This window comes from Melanostigma gelatinosum (assembly GCF_949748355.1).
Source record: "Melanostigma gelatinosum genome assembly, chromosome: 19".
NCBI classification, from domain to species: Eukaryota; Metazoa; Chordata; class Actinopteri; order Perciformes; family Zoarcidae; genus Melanostigma; species Melanostigma gelatinosum.
This window is the reverse complement of record NC_136652.1, coordinates 18,278,999-18,299,800: the sequence shown is the minus strand read 5'-3', so window position 1 is coordinate 18,299,800 and position 20,802 is coordinate 18,278,999. Positions and strand designations below refer to the sequence as shown.

General features: G+C 42.0%; 1 protein-coding gene across 1 annotated transcript; it reads right to left on the bottom strand.

Annotated features, from left to right (window-relative positions):
• Window positions 1-262: 262 nt before the first annotated feature.
• syndig1l (synapse differentiation inducing 1-like) lies at window positions 263-20,483 on the bottom strand (the record flags this gene model as incomplete). The annotated part of the gene is made up of 3 exons (XM_079291219.1): window positions 263-268; window positions 4,732-4,869; window positions 19,959-20,483. The coding sequence occupies 3 exons, from the start codon at window positions 20,481-20,483 to the stop codon at window positions 263-265; spliced, it is 669 nt and encodes a 222-aa protein (XP_079147345.1).
• Window positions 20,484-20,802: the final 319 nt, after the last annotated feature.

Below are 20,802 nucleotides of genomic sequence, written 5' to 3'. Positions count from 1 at the left end.
TCTGCACTGCCCTCATACGATAGTTACAGCAGATAACGTCTTCCCGACCAACAGCGTTGTCACGGAAGCATAGCCCCCCCTGAGTGTCTTCGAGCTGTCTTACTATTTGAATGAACTTGCTTGTCAGGAGGGAAATGGGAAGACGAGAGTTGCTGTTTTCATTCTTACAGCTGAATAGAGTGGACGTTTGAATTGTTACAAGTGGCTTTTTTTGGACTTTGTATTTCTATCTCCAGTGTCTTCCCCTCGACTGACTTCTGTTCTAGACCTATAACACAATACATTGGTCACACTATAGAGCTATAGAGCACTTTAACATGTAGTGTAGTGTTTAAAATGTAGTGTGTGAGTGTGCAAAATAACCTTCGTTGCTAATGATAAAGGAGCTGATATGTGTGGATGTGATGAAGCAGACATCAGACCTCCAACTCTGAGGCCACGGTCATTTCTTACAAAAATCAGCTCCAAACGTTTTGGAAGTGGAGCTTGAAATAAAAGACACGGTTACGTTTCGTGTTCACGGCTGAGGTTAAGAGGGATCGAGACTGCTAGTTGGACGCAGTCTGCTGTGATGATGATTTTTGTATCTGGCAGTGGTGATGAATAGGAAAATAAACCCCTCTACCCAAGGCTCTACACAAATCAAAATGTAATTTTGCTCATAAGCGCTCAGACTGTGGACAGAACTGGATCAAATGAGGTTTCTTTGCGGGATGCCTAACCTCACTCATCGTCACAGAATGAGGACTTTGGAATGGAGCCGACTGCTTTTCCTCATTGAGAGGAGCCAGCTGGTTCAGGAACCTGACCCTGTTGCTCCTTTATTTTTAGCTGTGCTCTGCATGGAAAACTGAAGGGAGAGCCTGAGTGAAATAGAGAGACTAACAGTGAGTTAATCTCGCAGTATTCAGGAACAAACGGCTCATACACAGGCTACATGGCAAACTATTTTTTCCTTCCAATTTCTATAAAGATGTTATTTGTTAAAAAAATTTTATACAAATTTTAATATTAACTGATGTATTTTCATCCGTACATTGTACCTAGAATTATTGAAAAAGTGCTGTGTTATTCATAGCTTCTGCTCATTTGCACAACAGTCATGCAAACAGGAACAGAGCAGCCGCTCCAGACAGGGAACCAACGCCCATCCAGACTCTATTCCCCCCCATTTGGCTCTGCATGCTGGATCTTGGATGTCTGTACTCTTCGAGCAAGTTAACTCAGTACGACGGATGCAAATCACAACTGACACAAAGTGTGATGTGGCCTGAGTTTTAATATTAAAATAATAACACAGAGATGGCACATTTCCCTGCACAACACTGTAAAGCAAGGCAAATGCAGAGAGGACAGACACCTTTACCTGTAACGGCTACTTACTCGTTTGTTTTAGTGGAAACAGATCTGAACTGTATTGTTGCATGGAGACATTTATCAAAGATCAGGTTTTTTTTCAGTAGACAAAAAACAACCGCAGTAAGAAAAATGTGTCTTGCTTACACTGACAAACTGACTGATCGACAACGCTGGCACAGACTCAACTGTCTGAATCTGTCTTGCACTGTGCTGTAGGCACAATACGCAATCCCCATTGCGTTGCAACTCACAGTGTTTTCAAGCTCAGCAATGTATCGACAGAATACCAAATAAATAACAAATGTAAAAAAAGATCAATTTTCCATTTTCAGTGGTTGTTACATACTGAAAAACGCTACACATGGGGTCTTTCCCCCTGCGCACCACATGTTTCATTCGCGCCAAGACGGATTAGAAGAGAATGCCTAATAGTCCAAGACAAAGACAGGCAGATGAGAGCCAGAGAGAAAGACTCTTCCAACAAAAGCCTGGAAAGGTCAGGAATAAGATCTTGAAAAGGGACAGAGCCTTTAGCTTCCATGTCAACACTGTAATCATTGAAACAAAAGCACAGTTAGGGAGGGAGGGAAGGAGGGGGGGGGGCTTATGGGAAATTATATTATGGGAGTTTGCTTTCGGACGTTTTGATAATGTATTGCGACCCCACAGCAAGGTCTTTAGAAAGAGAGAATCCTGAAAAAAAGTCCAATGTGACACTGGACAGTTTAATTGCATCACTGGCAGCAAGCAGAGGTGAAGGGCACATGATACTGTCATTTCTCCACTAAAAGCATTTATTAATCAACTGCTTCACCATTCCGTCTAACACAAATAATGAAATTACAGCATGTTGTTGCTCTTGAGGGGCATGACTCTGAAACACTGAATATAACGTGCTTATGCTCTCTCCCCAGTCAGCATCAGACTCATATTATGTACCGTACATACAGTATGTCGTTGTGGGGATTTCTCCTTGAATCCCCTTGAGGGGAAAATGGTGAGAAGCGTTGAGGCTTTATCTCCACAACCTTGACAAAGTGATTGAAATGCGGTGTCATAGAAGAGAAGATAACATCTAAGACTGAGCTGCATGTCGACTCACGCTGCGACGCGCTCTCGGAAGTCAATTCAGCCCCCGGAACAGGTTTTTCTTCCAAATAAACAACACACAAAGCCACACGTCTCTCTTCCTCTCTTCCACCCTAAAATATTAAAGCACTATTTGCCGTAAAGACGTTGCACTGAATTAAAGCCGTCGTCTTTTGGCAATTAAGATACGAGCATATTCACATCAGCTTATGAATGCAGGTCTGTTTTGTTTGCTGATGCCCTCACTCAAACGCCTCTCCTTGGGAGGTCATGCAGCGGCTCTCTCTCTGTTTTCACCAGGTCTGACCTTCCATTGAGACAAAAACACTATTGATCTGCCGTCCACAGACTCTATTACAGCCGCTAAGCTGTTTGTTTGTAAATGCCCTCGGGGTAAGTGGCCAAGCTGATGTGTTATCAATTCTAAACTTTCTGTCTCGGCTCAATCTGCTGCCCTGGTCTAATCCCATAATGCATCTGCATGCACTGCCCTACGAAAGGCAGAGAGTAGTAATGCCCAAAACAGGACAGTTGGGAAAGAAGCGTTTTTTAGGCTAGTTCGCCGAAACGGTGCAGATAAGGTGTTCTACCATAATTCTATATCATTGTCACAGACCTTGCATGCGCCCTGAGAAGATCCAGATATTGCACTTTGATTTCGTTGGCCGGTACAGATCCCTGTTCCCTATACTCTCTTCTCTCAGTACAGATGCTGCAGAGTTCACAAGTTCACTGTTAAAAACATACAATATCCGTGTGCTAAATCCTGCAGAATTAATTTAGTTTGGGGGGGGGGAGGGGGAGAGGGGCTCCCTGAACGATTAAATGAAATGAAGACCAGTGAAGTGGGTTATTGAGCTATAAAATGAAGCGATCCCAGACTCCCACTATATCTTTCCCTGACAGCTCTTCTGGACGCCACCTTCTAAAGGAGGGAGATTGGCAGAAAAGCCATCCATCCCTAAACACAGCCATCACTTCCCCATAATTACCCAGGAAGAATCAAATTAGCTGCTGACAAGATAATTCACTGACTGCCTTCATCTGCCTCGGACTCCTCGCCCCCCTGCGGATAAGTCTGCTAAACGCTGAAGCTTTTGATAAGACTTTATCGTCAAAGGCAGGACAATTTACTGAAAAGCTTCTCCGTCGGTAGTGTGTGCACAGTGTGTGTTTATATGTGCTTTTAAACATACAGTGGGGGACGGCTGGCTGTTGATGGTGCACTTATAGGAAAGATAATTGATTATTGACGAGACAAGTAGCGATTCCCTCTGCTCTTTGTTTGACTGACACCTCGTCATCGGAGGAGTTTCCCACGTATAAAAAGAGAGGGGAAGTCCATTAAGACAACTAGTATGTGCAGATTGCCGTTGTCAGCTTCAAAATGGTGTCACAGGTCACACCCCAAAATCACACTGGCTGGTTCTCTTAGAAAGTAACTGTTGTCTTCATAATAATCTGGCTTTATCTCTCCATCAAAGTGAATATCTCTGTAAAGACAATATTGTGTTGTCTATTACCCATTTAGCTGTTTAACATCCAAGCTGTGGATACCATCTGATATTTTAGCCGTCAAGACGCCACAATTTGTGCATGAAAGCCACAAAGATGTACAGTTCAAAAGTTTTCCAGAGGAAATCCAAAATGAAATGTTGTGAAGTACTCAGCACTTTTAGTGTGTTTTCATGCATCTCTTCCCACAAATACTGCTGCTTAAAGGAGAGCTCAAGCAAGGCGGTTCAATGTGTCTGAGTGCTCATCACCTGTAATAAGCCGGCACACCTGTAATTGTGTTCGTGTTCAAGCCTCTTGAAAGCACCACGAGTTCAAAGGCTGTCTTAGTATTCTTCTCACCTTTTTGGGAGTTTGCAAATAGAGGCTTGAAAGTGATTCATATGCTCTTTTCCGAAAGGTGGCTTCCAGCCCGTTTGCAGAGCATCAAGCAGCCATTACAGATTGGCCTTGATTTATTGATGGGTTGCCCAGTAAAAAAATGGCCTTGCGCTGGCAGTAAGAGTCTTTCTTTACGTGTGATAGGCCTTCGTCTGTTGGTGATGAGTCATAGAGCTGAGTATGCGCATGTCTGCGTACATGTCTACAAATTCATGAGGATGTGTGTTTGCCTGTGTGGGAGGATGCAGCTGCTTTATGTTAGACCTCGACAAACAAATGCAATATTATTCAGCAGCATGTGTGGCCCACCACAATTCTGGGGGCGTCTGCATTGCATGCATGTGTTTGAGTGTGTGTGTGTGTGTGTGTGCGCGCTTCTGTACTCACCCCCTGTGAGAAGTAAAACGCTGCGATCCCCAAAGGCCAGAAACAGCAGAGCATGGAGAAGATGGCCAGGCCCAGGTGGTCTCGTGGAGGGACCACGATGAAGTTGTCCTCGCTCTCGCTGTCACTGGAGCAGTCCGTCTGCAGAGAACAACTCAGGTCAAAACACACATCCGGTTTGTGTCCTGAACGTGAACAAATCTTCCAATTCATGAGCGATGATGTAGAAGTGAAGAAACAGGCGGGTCTAGCTACCTCTGACAAAGGAAGTAGTTTGATCGGTACCTTGATTTCTTACTCATTAGTCCCTCACTCATCGCCAGCAGCCGGGTAGCTTAACTTAGTTTAGCATGAAGACTGGAAGCCAAGGGGAAACTGCTGGCCTTGCTCTGTTTAAAGGCAACGAAATCTGCCCATCAGATTGTTTAACGCGCACTAATTAAAGGGACATTTCACCCCAACATCAATAATACATACTTTCCCCCTTACCTGTCGTACTATTTATCAATCTCGATTGTTTTGAGTTGCCTAGTTTTGGAGATATTGGCTTCAGAGATATCTGCCTTCTCTCTGTATCAAAGTACATGAAACTTCACAACAAAGTCCGTGGATTATCTTGAGTAACTGGGTCATGATTCCTGGACAGAGACATTGCTGTTGAGTTTGCAAATGTATTTTCTGTGCTTTGAGTAGTCCCATTATATTTGAGAGAAGGCAGACATTTCTATGGCAGATATGTCCAAAACTATGCAACTCAAACCAAAACAGTCTGAAACTTTTCATATTTACACTCCTGTGTTTGTATTAAATGAACAAGATACATTGTGTTGATTACTGAGCTTTAGAAGTGCTGGTAGTCTGATTTTGTTGCCATTGGGTAGCGTTAGTCTAGCTGTTTTCTTTTGTTTCCAGTCAGATAACTAGCTACTGGCTGAAGCTTCATGATGTTAGCATGCAAACACTGGTCTCAATCTTCTCATCAAGCTTTAGGTCAATCAGAATCAGTTAACACGAGCTGTATCATCCTCTGTCAACATGGTCAGTGCATCCATTTTCCTGTGAAGTTAAAAAATGGTTTGATCATTGGTCAACTTGATGTGAAGACAGACATGTGGACTGAGGCCGATTTCCTTGTACAAGATGAAAGGAAAAGTGTTTCTCCATCTGTGTACAGGTAGAGACTGAGAGGAGAAATAATCAGCACTCACTGATAAAGAAAAAAGCAATTTTGTGTAATGGGAAAGAAAACACAGACGAGTCACTGCATGCCGGATCATTTCGTTCCCTGTAATGCCACAGCTCGTATGCATGGACTTTTTGTGATGGCCCATTAGTTTCTCATTAGTTTTGAGATATGCAGATTCTTACAGTTTGGCATCCAAACAACAGATGGCATTAAAAAATATGGTTGATACGGTTGAAGGTGCACTTCATTTTAAATGTGAAATAGTTATGAATCAAACACACCTCCTCCCTATAGCTTTATGAAACTATTTCACGCTCCACGCAACGTTCCTCACATGAAACTGAAATGCCTTCAGCGAAAGAGAATTGACACTCGTACATCTGCCTTCTGTTTCGGGGGTTCTCAGTCGTGAACCGCGGCTAAAAAAAAAGATCAGGGAGTTTGTTTTTCATGACCACATTTGGCCAAACAAGCCTTTAAGGTACATATAAGGTGTGTTTTCCCTCACAACAAAGGCAAGACTAAGAATAGAGATTTATTTTCCAGGGTGCCAGTAAAGAAATCGCAGATTGAGGCCATGGTTTCTATACAAGACATTAAGCCGCATCCTTCACACATCATCCTGTTTGAAGGATGATCCAGCATGAGGGTGGAACATGAGAAAGAAATCAAGGCCACCAATATGCTGTTGTAGCACAGAAAATTAGTTCAATATGAAGCTGAATATTTCATCATGTCCGACGGGGGAAATTTGGCAAGACTTTATCAAAAGTCCAATCATCACATTTAAGATGGGAATCTGACAAAAGAAAATGTCCGTCCTTTATTTTCATTGAGCAATCTGACGTCTTATTTTTGTCAGTATTTTCATTAGGTTTACATCTCTTAATCCCTTCATGTGTTTTTGTGGTTGTTGTGTACCGAATGAGTTTGGATTTCAAACACGAAGATGACAGTGTCTGCTCCTCGACCATATAATCGATGTCTTACCAAAGCCAAGCAAACCTGCAGCCGGCCCTGGTGTGTGCTGGCCTCGGGCCTGGACTGGGAATGCTCACGTCAATGTTGGACCAGGAGTTGTTTTTGTCTGGTTCAGGTGTTTTTGCACTAAAATACATTTAGCCTAACTGGCACTAGGCTTGTGTCTCCATTTTACTTCTGAATTTTCAAACTTCTCTGCATTAAATGAATGCCGTGAAATCCACTTTTTGGTAACGCATTATAAAAATACAATATAAACATACTTAGAATGCATCATAATCTGCGTATATACTGTATGCTGATAGTTAGCAGCACATAGTAATTAATAATGGCTTTAAAACAAAGGCAGCAGGAGTTTCTGAATTTTGGGTATTACTTGTATCTTGTTAAATGTAAAGCTGCAAGTTAGGGAAACCACTACGGGGGAGAGAGCCAGCTTAATACAAAAGTTCATTTTTTGAGCCTGAATAACTTGATTGAACAAGAGCAATACTTTGAAAACCATGTAATTCTGTTGTGTACAGTGTGAGTTATTTTTCAGTAAGCAAGAGTGCAGTGTTATGGTGTTTACTTTGTATTACAAGTTCTGGGTGAGAGCGTTGGGAATTCATTTGCTTTGAGGGGTGAAAACATTTTCAATTAGTTTTAATAACATGTGGCGCTTATAGTCATGTTGCCTGATTGATGGTGGGGATTACTGGATGGGTGGTTAAAATGTGTGGGGGCCCTGCACACACACACACACACACACACACACACACGCACGCTCTCTAATTTAATCCAAAACATAGGCATCCTAGAGGACAAAACAAGTATAATAAACTCCAAAAATGAATGTGCAAGCGAAAACTTTCGAATCCGTCTCTGCAGGCTCAGACAATGCCCCTCTGTGTTGTCAAGCTGAGAAGCTTATAAATCGGTTAAAAGCTGTGAACACAGACGCCTGCCGAGAGGATCGATATATTGTCATTCTCTTCATAATGCAATGCGGTCATAACCAGTGGCGGCTGGTGGAACATGTTCTAGGTAGGGCCATCCTATCAATTTCAGCAAACATCCCAGTATGATTTAATGCAAAAAAATGTAAGTATCAAACACGCATTATTACTTGGCAGTTAAATATTTAACATGTATTCCAACATGAAAACAATCAGTAAATAACACTTATATAATATAATATAACATGTTCATTTATTGAGATGCCCCTATGGACCTTGTTATAGGAGGTAAAGATCAGGAGAAGTAAACATGAAGTGTAATTATGAATACTGATGTTAAATTAAGCTATGATGAGTTTTCACTGTTAATTTAACATCTCTATTACATGTTGATGCCTCCATGACCAAGTTAAGCAGATGAGACTGAGGACAGCTATGTAGAATAAAAGATGTTCACTTTGTCTAATATGTAGCTTGACAGAGTTCTCATGTGTGTCCTGGTGTTCTCATGTTTCATTACTGGGTACATTCCATCGTTCAAAAACACAAATATTGACAATTTGTATAATTTATGATTATTATAATTTTTTATTTATTTTTAATTTTTTTGTGTGGCTCATGGTGGGGCCATGCCCCATGGCCCTCTATTGACCAGCCGCCACTGGTCATAACACACAAGCATTATGCAGCCCACATTCTGCATATTGTCATTCTGCATTCATGGCCTTAAGCAAGCGCTGTAGCACAATGTCTCACAGAGCGAGCCCTGCCCTGCTCTGTGCCTCACAGCCACTGACAATATCAGCCTTCTGGCTGTTTGGAGAATGAAACCATACATCATCTAGGGACACTAGCTGGGAACAGGGAGAGAGAAGCGGAGGAAGTGAGGCAAGCGAGCGAACAATGAGGTCGGCTGGAGTCGGTGCAGACCAGCGGGCAGAGCTGCATGTACATCGCAGGAAGCTACATGCAGACCTGTCTGGATGGACAGGAAGGTTATGAATCATGAAACCTTCAAATGGTTGCAGGGGAGCCACAGCAGATGAAAACAGGCCACCGATCCCTCTACAAAGCTGTCTCATGGAACATTAAGTATGTATGATTACACTCAAGAACCTGTGCAAACCCAGGAGTCACAGGTCAGACTGACAGGCTTTGAATTTACAGAGAAGCTGTTTGATTTAAAGTAACCAGAATTTTGTTTACCAATCTCCTGTGCGTTGACAGTCGGCATCCCATAATCAGAATGTCCTAATGCCGATGCATGCCGGTGCTGCTCAGCTATGTCTTGCGGGGCGTAAACCCTGTCAACATGTGGCAACAGGCTGACAGGTAATGAAGAGTTAATGGATGGTTTCACCACTCAGCCATGACAGTCAGCCAAGCAAGAGGAGGGCTCATGTAATTTATTTGTTATCAAATTGCCTCCACAACATACAGGAAATGTGGCCCTGTCCACCTTTTCTGTTTACCTCCTGCTCTCCATTCTGCCTGGAGATTTGTCTTTGTCCCTTTATTCTTTTGTCCTGATGTCAAGTGAATGTGTCGTGCCTTACCTCCTGTATGACAGGCAGGTAATCATATGACGATGGCGTGAGGTTGAGCATGAATTTGAATGTTTCTTGGGATTGAGCCACTCCACTGCGTGAACAGCGTCTCACAGCATGTCACCTGTATTTGGTTTTATTTATATTTGCGATGAGCTAACGTGTTTACGAATTCAAACCAAGCACGGCAAGAGTGTTCATGATATACTCATGACAGTGAAATAGATAAATAAATATCTTCTTTGTGCACAGTGCACATATTGTGACTGCAAATAGAATCTGGCTGCAGCGCTGCAACAGCACTGTTATACTACATTTGAACCACATATTTAGGCTATTTTAGTAAAAGAACCCTGTCACTATTATTTTTCGGTGCTATTACAATTAAAAAATAATAATAATTGTGATATATCCAAATTTAACAGTCTTATTTCTGTGAGTTTCTTTGATTTATGCTGTGGGAGCTGACTCCTTAAATTAGATGCTACGGGCCTCTATTGGGAAAAACATGAATATATAATTTGCCCTTGCCATGCGATGCAATAACAACATAATCAGTGAGTTGATTACAACTGTACAATTCAAAAAAACATATTTTGGATCAGAGCAATGCAGCTAGCTTGTCTGAATGTATAAGAGGAAAATGCAGACCACAAACACAAATGACTGAACACACGCAATCAAATTAAAGCAGCCACAGAAATTAATATTGTCTTTCCAACCATTTCATGAAGCAAAAACAAGCGTTTGAGATTACATAAATGAACCGCTGTACTGTGCAGCCACACAATGGTAGAGGTCTGGATGCTGAGAGAAACTACTTCACAACCAAAGGGAATTCAATTACTTGGCTGAATGGATAAGCAAAGTTAATGAGCGAATGCCATTAAAGATGCAATACGGCACAAAAAATGACATTTTCAGTACATTTGCTCTCCTGATAGAGGAGACGTATTCACTGGGAAATCACAAAAACTAAACCCAAAGTCATCTCATGGCTGCAACAGTGTCCTATGTCCATTAGAAAAACACGCCTTTTAAAAAGGGAGCAGGCGCACATCATTAGGATCTGTGCCCTTTTTAATAGTCCCTTCTCATTTAATTAAATTTCTACAAAAGATGGTGCATGCTCGCTTTGCATAAGTGTCATCTGCAGGTCATCTGGCCTCCCTGTCTGTCGAGACGCAGTTCTAGCCAAGACAATATTCGGTCGCCCCCCCGTGCATCCTAAAGCAGCGTCAGTGCAATGTGTATGTTGCGCTGATGCTGCATTAGGATGTACCGTGGGCACTGTACCCACGATCCAAAGATGCAGATGGTCATGTTAAGCTATTCCGGTGTAGGAGCCCAACCCCCGGTTGTGACTAGGGTTTTGTGGTAAGGGTTTGTAATTCATAAGGCAGCGTGATTGAGTGCCACCAAAGAGGGGCGGCTGGTAAAAAGAAATACAAGCTTTACCGTGCGCTTAATAAGAACCCTGTGATTTACACAGTGCCTGGACTCAGCAGCCCAATGAGGCCCGCCACACTCAGGAACCTCAGAGGGACACTCTGCCACAGAGTGTGTGATCACAATGATAAAAGCCTCGTCACGATGCAGTCCTCTCAAACATGTATTGCAGTCGTCGGGGGGGGGGGAGATGTGCTACCTGTGGTGAATTAATGAACAAAATATTTGTTATTTCTCTCTCTCTCCGTTGCCCCGTGGCCTCCTGTTGACAGGTGTGCAATTTAGGAGGCTACAACATGAACACCACTCATCACGCTTGGTATGGCCTTCGCGTTCTGCAAACAAGTTGAAATGCACAAGCAAAACTGTGTTGTGATGAAATCAGGGATTAAATCTGACGAAAATAACAAGTAGTTCTTGTCCTATGAAACCAGAATGCCTCTTGTACATTCCATGTTTATTTAGAAACAGTTGATCAGTTTATGGCCATTATGCCCACCTCGCTCTACCCTCATTTCCTATCACTTCTCTACTGTGTATCTCTTATAAAAGCATAGAATGCCCCAGAGACAAACAAAAGAAGCTTTAAAACTTCTTTTTTTTTGTAGATAAAAATAAGGGTTAATCTGATATACCCCACAGTCCACACATCAGTAGTGTTTTAATCAAGCAGGAGCACATTATGTACAAATGAAAGAAACTCACACATCACCCAAAAGCTGCAGATGTGACTGGATTAAACAATCTAAATATCAGCTTTAAGACTGTATTTCCACACAACAAACACCAGATCCAAAGATGTTAGCTACAGTATAACTTAAATGTCACTCTGACTGAGTTTAAAGCATTGGAGTGAAGCAGCTAGCGTCTATAATTAAGATGGCAATCGATTAGCATGTGCATATCCATTCAGTAGGCTGTATTATATACTCGCACGCAATGAGAAGGTGACCTACCAGCGTAATAGAGAGTGGCTATAAGGCTAAAAAGCAATGTATTGTAACAGCTGACTGATTATACATACATCTAAAAAAAAGCACTTCATTACTGGGTACCCTAATGACTGCGGATGCAGGTGTTCACTTGATGTAGTTATGTGAACAGGTGTGACAATGGATGTATTAATAGTGGAACGGGGCCCAGCTTTTTGTGCTGCTAACTCATTAAAGTTATAGACAGGAGACAACCAATCAACCTGCACCAATCACTATAATTGCAACACAAATCACCCTCACCAGCTTCCCACCTGGGAACATTGCCAACTGTGGTCCATGGTTAAAGAACTGCTGCCGGCATTTAATCCAAAGTCTCTGCGTTGGTGGGCGATCGCTTTTTCCCCAACACCATTGTGTTGCATATACTGAATGTAGTGTACTAAATTGTCTGTCTCTGGTTGAATTTGGTCCTTAAACTGTCAGATACTCCTGTGCACCTTTATGGATCATATCTTAAATGATGTTTCATACCAGTGAAAAACAGTGTTTTCTTTGATAGTGAGTATTCAAGGTCTAAGGGAGGGAGTGATCGATGATGGTCATTCACATGGCATTAACGATATATGCAGCGTAAGCTTTCATCATTTCCCTCTGCACAATGCCCCAGCATATCAAGTGTAACTAAACAACGTTGAACAGCATCTAACGTTTTCTTCAATGACTATTTCATCACTTTTCTGAATAATTTTCATCATCATTCTCAACAATCAGAGACATCAAGTGCAGAAAAGAGTTTGAATCGCTCGAGCTCTTTTTGATTTCTTTGTGAGTTGATTTGACTGGTACGCTATGTGAAGAGGCAGGCGCAGACAGAGCGAGACATTCAAACAATGTTATTTAACTTTTGTCTCTTATCTTGCACCAAGCAGAAATGGAAAGGTAAAAGGTAGAGAATAACATGTCATTTTGTCTGGAATTCAACAATTCAATGTCTAAGATTTGCTTGAACAAAAGAAAAAGTTTGAGATGCCTGGCTGGATAGTTGACTATTCAGCGAATATAACAGTATAGAATAAAAGAACAAGTTCATGAAATGTTGGGATTCTATATGGTAATCACTTGGATTTTAATTTTGAGTTAGTTTTAATCACGCAATGTAAAACCTGTGATTTATGGGATCTGGAAATAACAATAAGGGACCTGTTTCTTCTTGGTACGTTAAAAAGTAATTTAGCATTGAAGTTACTCTGACATGTCACAATGTCTTTTACCTTTCTGGAGCCACAATGTGCAGCTTATAATTTCTGTAGCTCAGAGACACGCACCAAACCACGGGATGAATATCCCCGGTTAGCAGAGGTGAGAAAGCTTTAAAATCCAACGGGCAGACTCACTTACCGCTGAATTGAAATGATCCAAGAGATCGGTTTGTTATTTACTGCGAAATGAGAAATGGGATACCTCTGAAAGATTGTATGACACAGGCTCATATTGGGTGCTGGACCCTTCAGGAAAAGAACAATGTGTGTGCACTGAACCGCAGCATGGCTACTTTGTAGATTTAATGAAGGCGAAAACTCATGTCCCCTCAGATTTAGTGAGAACGGAGAAGCCCTCTCATCAAACCTGGTCTCATTTAAAAGGCTGCACAGGTGAGGCAGAGGGCAGTTGGAGATATAATTATTTTAAAACTGATCTATATATTTGATTTCACACCCCCGCCCACGAAGCATTAGCACTCCAATGCCTGCGCCGAAAAAAAAGGGTTTAATCAGCAGCGGACATTTTTTATTGAAATGTTGCAGAGTGGCACGAATACCACATGTTCAAATTATTATGTGAATATGGACTGATGAATGCAAATTCCAATCACTGGAGATGGTGTAACAGATGGCAGACAAAAATAAATGGCGAGTCTTATCCCCAGCTCAAGTGCGATTTTGTTTCTGCAGGGGGAAATACATGTTTCCATCAAAGCATTGTCCTCGTATTTATTCCGCTATAGCTGTTACATGTATTTCCATTCGTTAGTTACCTCTGAATAAAATAGTTTAAATTGTCTGTGGCGGAGTCCGTCATTCCAGTAATCCAGAGAACGGAACATCTGGTTATTTTGAAGAGGAAGCATATTCAGGTATGTACATCCAGTAGACTATTTGAGGGGTGAGGCCACCCCTGGTTCACAAAATTTCCCTTTTCCTAGCAGCAGAGGGAGTGCAGGGCCAGAGGGGTTGTTTATACTTGAACGTTAGTCCATAGTCTGCCTGACTCATTGATCTTTTATCTGACTGCAGTGTATGCGAGTTAGTAGCCTCCACCAAACAAATCACAGACTGCGACGTGCTACTGAGATTTAAAGTGTAAATAACACAAGTTGCATGAGTTGCTCATCTGCTTCTGTTATATTTCTGAGCAGAATGACTGCTCTTACCTTGCATGGCAGCTGGATTCTCGCGGTGTTCTAGCTCACGTGAGAAACACATGAGAAATCCATCTTTTCAGACTTCCAGTGATGCTTATGTGTCTGGTAAGCCAGAGCACTGACCAATTAGTGTCAATGGCGCTCGACAACAATGGTGGCTCCTGAAGAGATTAGCGTAGATGCTGCAATAGCATCGTTTGTATCAGACTTGGAGAGTTGTTCTTTATTGCTAGAAGAGCAAAGAATAACATTGAAGGCTTTTTTTTACTCTTCTCCCAACTGGCTCCGTCAAGAGTTTGATTGACAGGTGGTTTATCCAACAACAGTAAGCTTTCTCCCTTCAGCCAGCACCGTCACTGCATCTCACAATGTCAGATCAATTTAAAAGCCGTCGTTGGGCCACTTGCAAAAAGATCTCTTTTGACACTTGACACTTTTAACAAGACCTCAGTTCTTTCACCTCCTCCTCTCCATGATCACTTTAATTGCATATAGCAATACACAAAATTTAGTTGTCATTGACATTTTTCTGATTCTACAGTCGGACATTAAAATGAGTAAAGCGTAAAGCAGCAATCTGTCCATGGCTCACAAATGCTACCTTTTAACTGTCAGTAATTTGGACGCTGCGGCACTGACATAGATCGAATCATTGTTTCATGCTTGAGCTATAAATACAGGTTTGCTTCTCTTGTGTCATGCTGTTTTGGCATTACATTTTTAATTTCTTCTTTTTAGGACATGATCTTACGTGCCAGGGAGCAATGCAAGTAGGAGGGAGGCGGAGACAGAGGGGGGTCCGCTTGGCAGACCTCCAGTGCTCATTGTGCAGTTGTTAAGGCTGGAGCTGATAAAAGGAGACAGATTAGGTTGTCTGGGGTTTTCCGACACAGAGGCCTCTAACATGGAAGGACTTTACCTCTGTTGTTAGGCTTCTCGGCCTCTGAAGGCAAAATTCTCTTGGCTTTAATCTTCTACACGGAGGGCAGAGTGCACGACTGCGACCTCGCAGGTGTGAGCGATCCAGCGCCTTGCCTGAGGGCACTTCAGCAGGGCCACTGCTTATCGTCATTGTTAGACTTTCTGCTTAATAACTGCACTGCTGTTTTCCAATATTCCGCTCAAACAGAATACATGCAAGTTAATGAAAAAGGAGGAAGTGAAAGTGGTGTTGCCTGAAACACGTCTCTTACTGTATGATTGAAAAGGTAATAAAGGGAATTGGTATGTGTTAAGGCAAAAATAGGTTCTTCACAAAGGGAATACATTTGTTGAAAGACTTTCAGTGAATCTTACAGAGGATTGGTAATTGGATGTTTTTGGTGTTGGGATAAAAGGTTTGATGTATGCAGCTAGTACTGAACTGAAAAGTGAGAAGGAGAGGTTCAAATCATAGGAGGATTGCACATTTCTCAAGTGATACCATGAAAATATCCCTGTTTCTTGTCATGCACCTTCAGGTTTGAAAAGAAAGACAAATTTAAATCTCCTTGATGAAATTTGTCTACTTTACTAATCCCCCCCGGGGCTATCTGTAATGTGTTTTGATAATTGGAGAATTTGTGCTGTGTTTAATAACGCCATTTAAAAATAAATTCCTTTATTTCACCGCAGTAGTTTCCCCCCTTTTAAAATTTATTTTCGTTTAATATCTGCAAGTTACAGAGAAAGCAGAACTAGAACATCTTGTACCGCCTTGAGTTAAGGACCTTCAATGAATTAATGAGGATTTAAAGCTTGTTATTTGACACAGTTTCCCGTATTTGTGTGCAGCACCTGGTGAGCAGTGGTACCGGTCTGTACCTCATAGAATCATCTGATACTTCCTGACACCAAGTCTTCTTCCAATTCTTAGCGTGGTTGACAATAATAACTCTGATCACCACAATCCTTCTAATATGGCAGGTTGCATATGGAACTGTGTGTGTGCTGCTGTATCGACCTGTGAGGGACGTGGTTTTGTTTACATCAGGTAAATTAGCTTTCAGGCATTGCCACTATTTTCATCTCATCTAGTTTGAAGAGTGCTGACGAAAACCTTTCAGATAACGTGTCGTATGCATTTGAAATGGCTGTATCGCTCCACATTGCAGGATTGGGATGATTAATGATTGGACCCAAACTCTTGTTTTGAGCTGAATCAGGCAAAAGTCATCACACCCCACTGATTCCTTTATTAAATCAATATGACTCACGAAGGACGAGCTGCATAGAAAGAGAAACGGACAAGATAGAGGGGGATTTAAAAACTTTGAAAGACGCAGTCGCCATGTGGAGTGTGAAAAAGAAGCAGCGGTTAAATCCCTGAAAGATGTCCCTACAGGCCTGGTCACACCAAAAAGTGCTCCAGCTAAATTTAGTGATCAATTTCACACAGATTATTTAAAAGGCGATACGTATTTGTGGCGAAGGACATATTGATTTGCAGCATCTTAAAGATGTACTTTTACTGCCATCATTTCAACAATGGCAGCAAACGCTGCCCTCTAATATCATTGCTCTCGAGCTGTCAGTGCCTTATAATGTTGTACCGAGACACTTGCTGTCACACTGTAACCTTAATAAAAAAGAACATGAGAAATCCTGCTGTGCAACAACCATCTTTTCCTAAAAAAACAGAGCTTCTTAAAAATCCTCCAGCCACTGATTTAGACACAAAATCGCTGTAAAACTACGAAGAACTGAACAGTTTATATTATATCAAAAAATAGCCTGAATATAAAGGCATCATGTTCCATCCTTTTGTCACATCCACAACCTTCTTCAAGCCTCCTCCACTTAAATCTGTTTTCTTCTTCGTACCTCCCTCGTGAAGAGGAAAAGAGATTGGATTCTTTTTCAGCTCAGTTGTGCTTCAGAGTTTTTAATTGAAGGTTTTTCCGAGATAAATTCACTATTCTGCATCTGAAACACTGCACATGGACGACAATGGTGAATGTATGCTGGTATTTGTTAATAGTTGGAATAACACACAACTCTATTAAACTCAACACACACATTCTCACAAATACAAATGAACACCAAACATCACACTTTTACTAACGGATGCAAATTAAATTAAATCAAACTGTTCAAAACTTCAGCAAGAATAATTAATTACACAGTGAAGAAAAATTCCATGTGAACTTTGACACCTAAAAGAATGCAACGGTTTTAAGTGTTTTGAATCATTTCATACAGATGTTTCATTTCACCGTTTCATTCATAAGCAATAGATTTGCGTAATGAAAGAAGTTGTTGTGTTTCCTTATGTATTTCCATTTGTTCTTTGAACAATATCCTCACTGTTACATAACATAGAAACATGAGACTCTGTTGGATAATGTTACGATCCTATAGGTTTATGCTATGGCACGAGAGTGTCGGAAAGCTGAGCGCAGGTGGCGAAAAACGAATCTCCAGGTTCACTGTGACATCTATAAAGAGAGACTTCGCAATTATAATTTGGAACTTAGAAATGCAAGGCAGTCATTCTTCTCTGACATCATAACCAAAAACAAGAACAATACACGCGCCTTATTTGCTACCGTCGACAGGCTAACAAACCCTCCATTGTCGGTAGCTGCTGAGCTCCAATCCACCTGGGCATGCAATCAATTTGCCTCCTTTTTTACTGACAAAATTCAGAAAATTAGACAAGCAGTCAGTGCCTCCACACCAACCACAGGATATGTGTTGTCCCGATCTAACATCCATTCAAATATCATGACACAATTTCATTCAATCGACCGTAGAAGCCTAGAACACATTATACAACATCTGAAGTCATCCTCCTGCTGCTTGGATATTCTACCAACACACTTTTTCAAAAATATTTCAAACTGCATGACCACTGATCTCTTACAAATTGTAAACACATCCCTTCTCTCAGGAGTCTTCCCACAAGCCCTAAAAACTGCAGTTATTAAACCACTCCTAAAGAAGGCTAGTTTAGAGTCTGCAACGATGAAAAATGATAGGCCAATATCAAACCTCCCATTTTTAAGTAAAATAATTGAAAAAGCGGTTTTCCAACAGCTGACCAACTTCTTGGCCGTAAATAACTGCTTTGATGTTTTCCAGTCAGGCTTTCGACAGCACCACAGTACTGAAACTGCTCTTGTTAAGGTTTTCAACGCCATCCACTTAAACATAGACAATGGCAGAAGTTCAGTCTTAGTGTTACTGGATCTCAGTGCTGCATTCGACACGGTCGACCATGCCATACTCCTAGAAAGACTAAAAATCTGAGTGGGACTCTCTGGCACAGCACTTAACTGGTTTGAATCCTACTTGAAGGACCGAGAATACTTTGTGTCTGTAGCTGATTACACATCAGAGCTGACTAAAATGACATGTGGTGTTCCCCAAGGTTCAATACTGGGGCCTCTTCTGTTCAACATCTACATGCTTCCACTAGCTCAGATTATGGAAAACAACAAAGTGTGTTATCATAATTATGCAGACGACACACAAATCGACATAACTATGTCACCAGGGGACTATAATCCCATACAAGGACTGGGTAACTGCATTGAACAAATCAACAACTGGATGTGCCAGAATTTTCTTCAATTAAACAAAGATAAAACAGAAGTAATTGTTTTTTCCTCCTTGCATCTCAACACTGGCTGAGGGGAAAGATTATGCTTTTTTTAACAATGTGTTTGTTCATTTGTGAACAGGGCACGTGTGGAGATGTATGAACAATTTGGTAATGTGTGGACTTAACCTTTAAATGGCCAAGAGGAGCCTCCAGTTGGTGCATTATTGCGTACAACATGTGCATTTTATCTGCGTCCACCTACGTTTACTAGTGAAAGAGAGCAACGGAAGGAACATTATCGCATCAGATAATGCATTTATTTGGTATATAAAAAATGTATTTGGGCTATTTGCTCTTTGCATTAACATTGTATTTCTTTTTCTAAGTGAAGAACCATGTTTTCTTTTCTTTTTTCATGATGTGAAATGCACTGTCTCTCTGCAGAGCCCTCGCACTATATGTACCCATGTCACGTTGCACTTCAGCAGCTACATGTTTATCACAGCGATCCAGGTTAATTCTAGCAGACCCGCGGGTGTGTGGCAGTCGCTTCATTGGGACACTTGCAGGACACTGGTTATCCTCAACACCCTCTTCCGCCAGTCCAATCCCCTAAATCCTTTCGAGTGCTTTCTGCTATTGGCCACGCCAGTAGAGTGAAAACTACTGTAATGCTGAAGTACTGTAGCTTCTAATATCCCTGGGTGAGGCCAGCATGGGTGATTTGTTATCATCTGCCGGCGAATTTTACTCGAGTTGGGAATTGAGGCCACGGTCAGTGGATCAAATGGGATTTGTGGTTAGTAGAATGCCAGTCTGATCCAGGGGTCGAGCCCAATCATGTGATGATACAAGTGTGCTAATACCACAGGGATACAAGCGTGCTCGCGCTGTCTCTCAATTAACACAAACACACTGCAGGCGCTCGGACACCTGGATGGACGGATACGTCGGCCTGATATGGGACGTTAAGATCACACAAGTCTCTCCCTGACCCCGAGAGAAATGAACCTCAACTGCCATCAAGTATCTTATTCAACTAAAACAACATTCTGTACGTCTTTGATGGTCCGTACATTGCTTTGGATGATGGCACAAGCACAAAACTCAAGGCTAAGTTAAGTTGAAATGGCCTGATTTGAAAATGAATATCACAAAACGGTCTATTCACAGCAACAACAAAACAAAATCCATTCTGGTCAAGGCTGGATTCTCTCATTACTCCACTCATGCATTTCCTCTCTTACCTCGTACTCCACGTACTCCTCCTCCTCAACGTCATAGGAAACGGTTTGGATCTTGACGTGTTCGCCGTCCTCCAGCAGCTTCGCCTGGGGATCCTCGGTGGCTGGCGTGTCCGGCCCCGCCGCGTTGGACTCCTCCTTTGCTTTCTTCTCCGTGAACGTGGTCTCGCAGCACTCGCTTTTGTATTCCTTAGCCTTGATGCTGCCACTGTCCTCCTTGTACAGGATGAAGTTGGGCCTGTAGAACGCCTCTACCGCCAGGTGCAGCGAGGTGGCGTCCAAAAGCTGCTGAGACTTTATCTTCCCGTTGGTATTGTAACTACCTCCGCTCACTACGTTGCCGTTATTCACCTTTCCTCCTCCACCTCCTCCTCCTCCTCCTCCTCCTCCCTCGCCTCCTCCTCCAGCAAAGTAATTAATAATGTTTTCCTGGTACTGGTTGTTCGGGAAGTCGCCCCCATAACCGTTGACCATGTGCTTACTGTTTTTGTCCAACAACGGGTTCTGGAGCTCACTGAGATTCTCCATAGCAACAGCTGGTTGAAGGGTGAGCGGGAGGAGCTTCTCTGTGATGTTAGCTCTCGCTAGGGGGAAGTAAAGTGGCAGGTAAGAGAAGACAGGGTGTGCTCCTCAATGGCGTGCCTTGATGTCAGTAAAGGAGTTAATGGCATTCAGCATTCAGCACTCACAGATCTAGAGAGGACACAGACAGAGACAGGGAGATTTTTTTTAGATTCAATTAAAAAAAACAAAAACAACCAGAAGGATGATTTTTATTTGACATCTACCAGCAGGTAACAGTTTGCCAAACACTTGCTCGCATTTGATCAAAGTTCAGCTGTCGTTC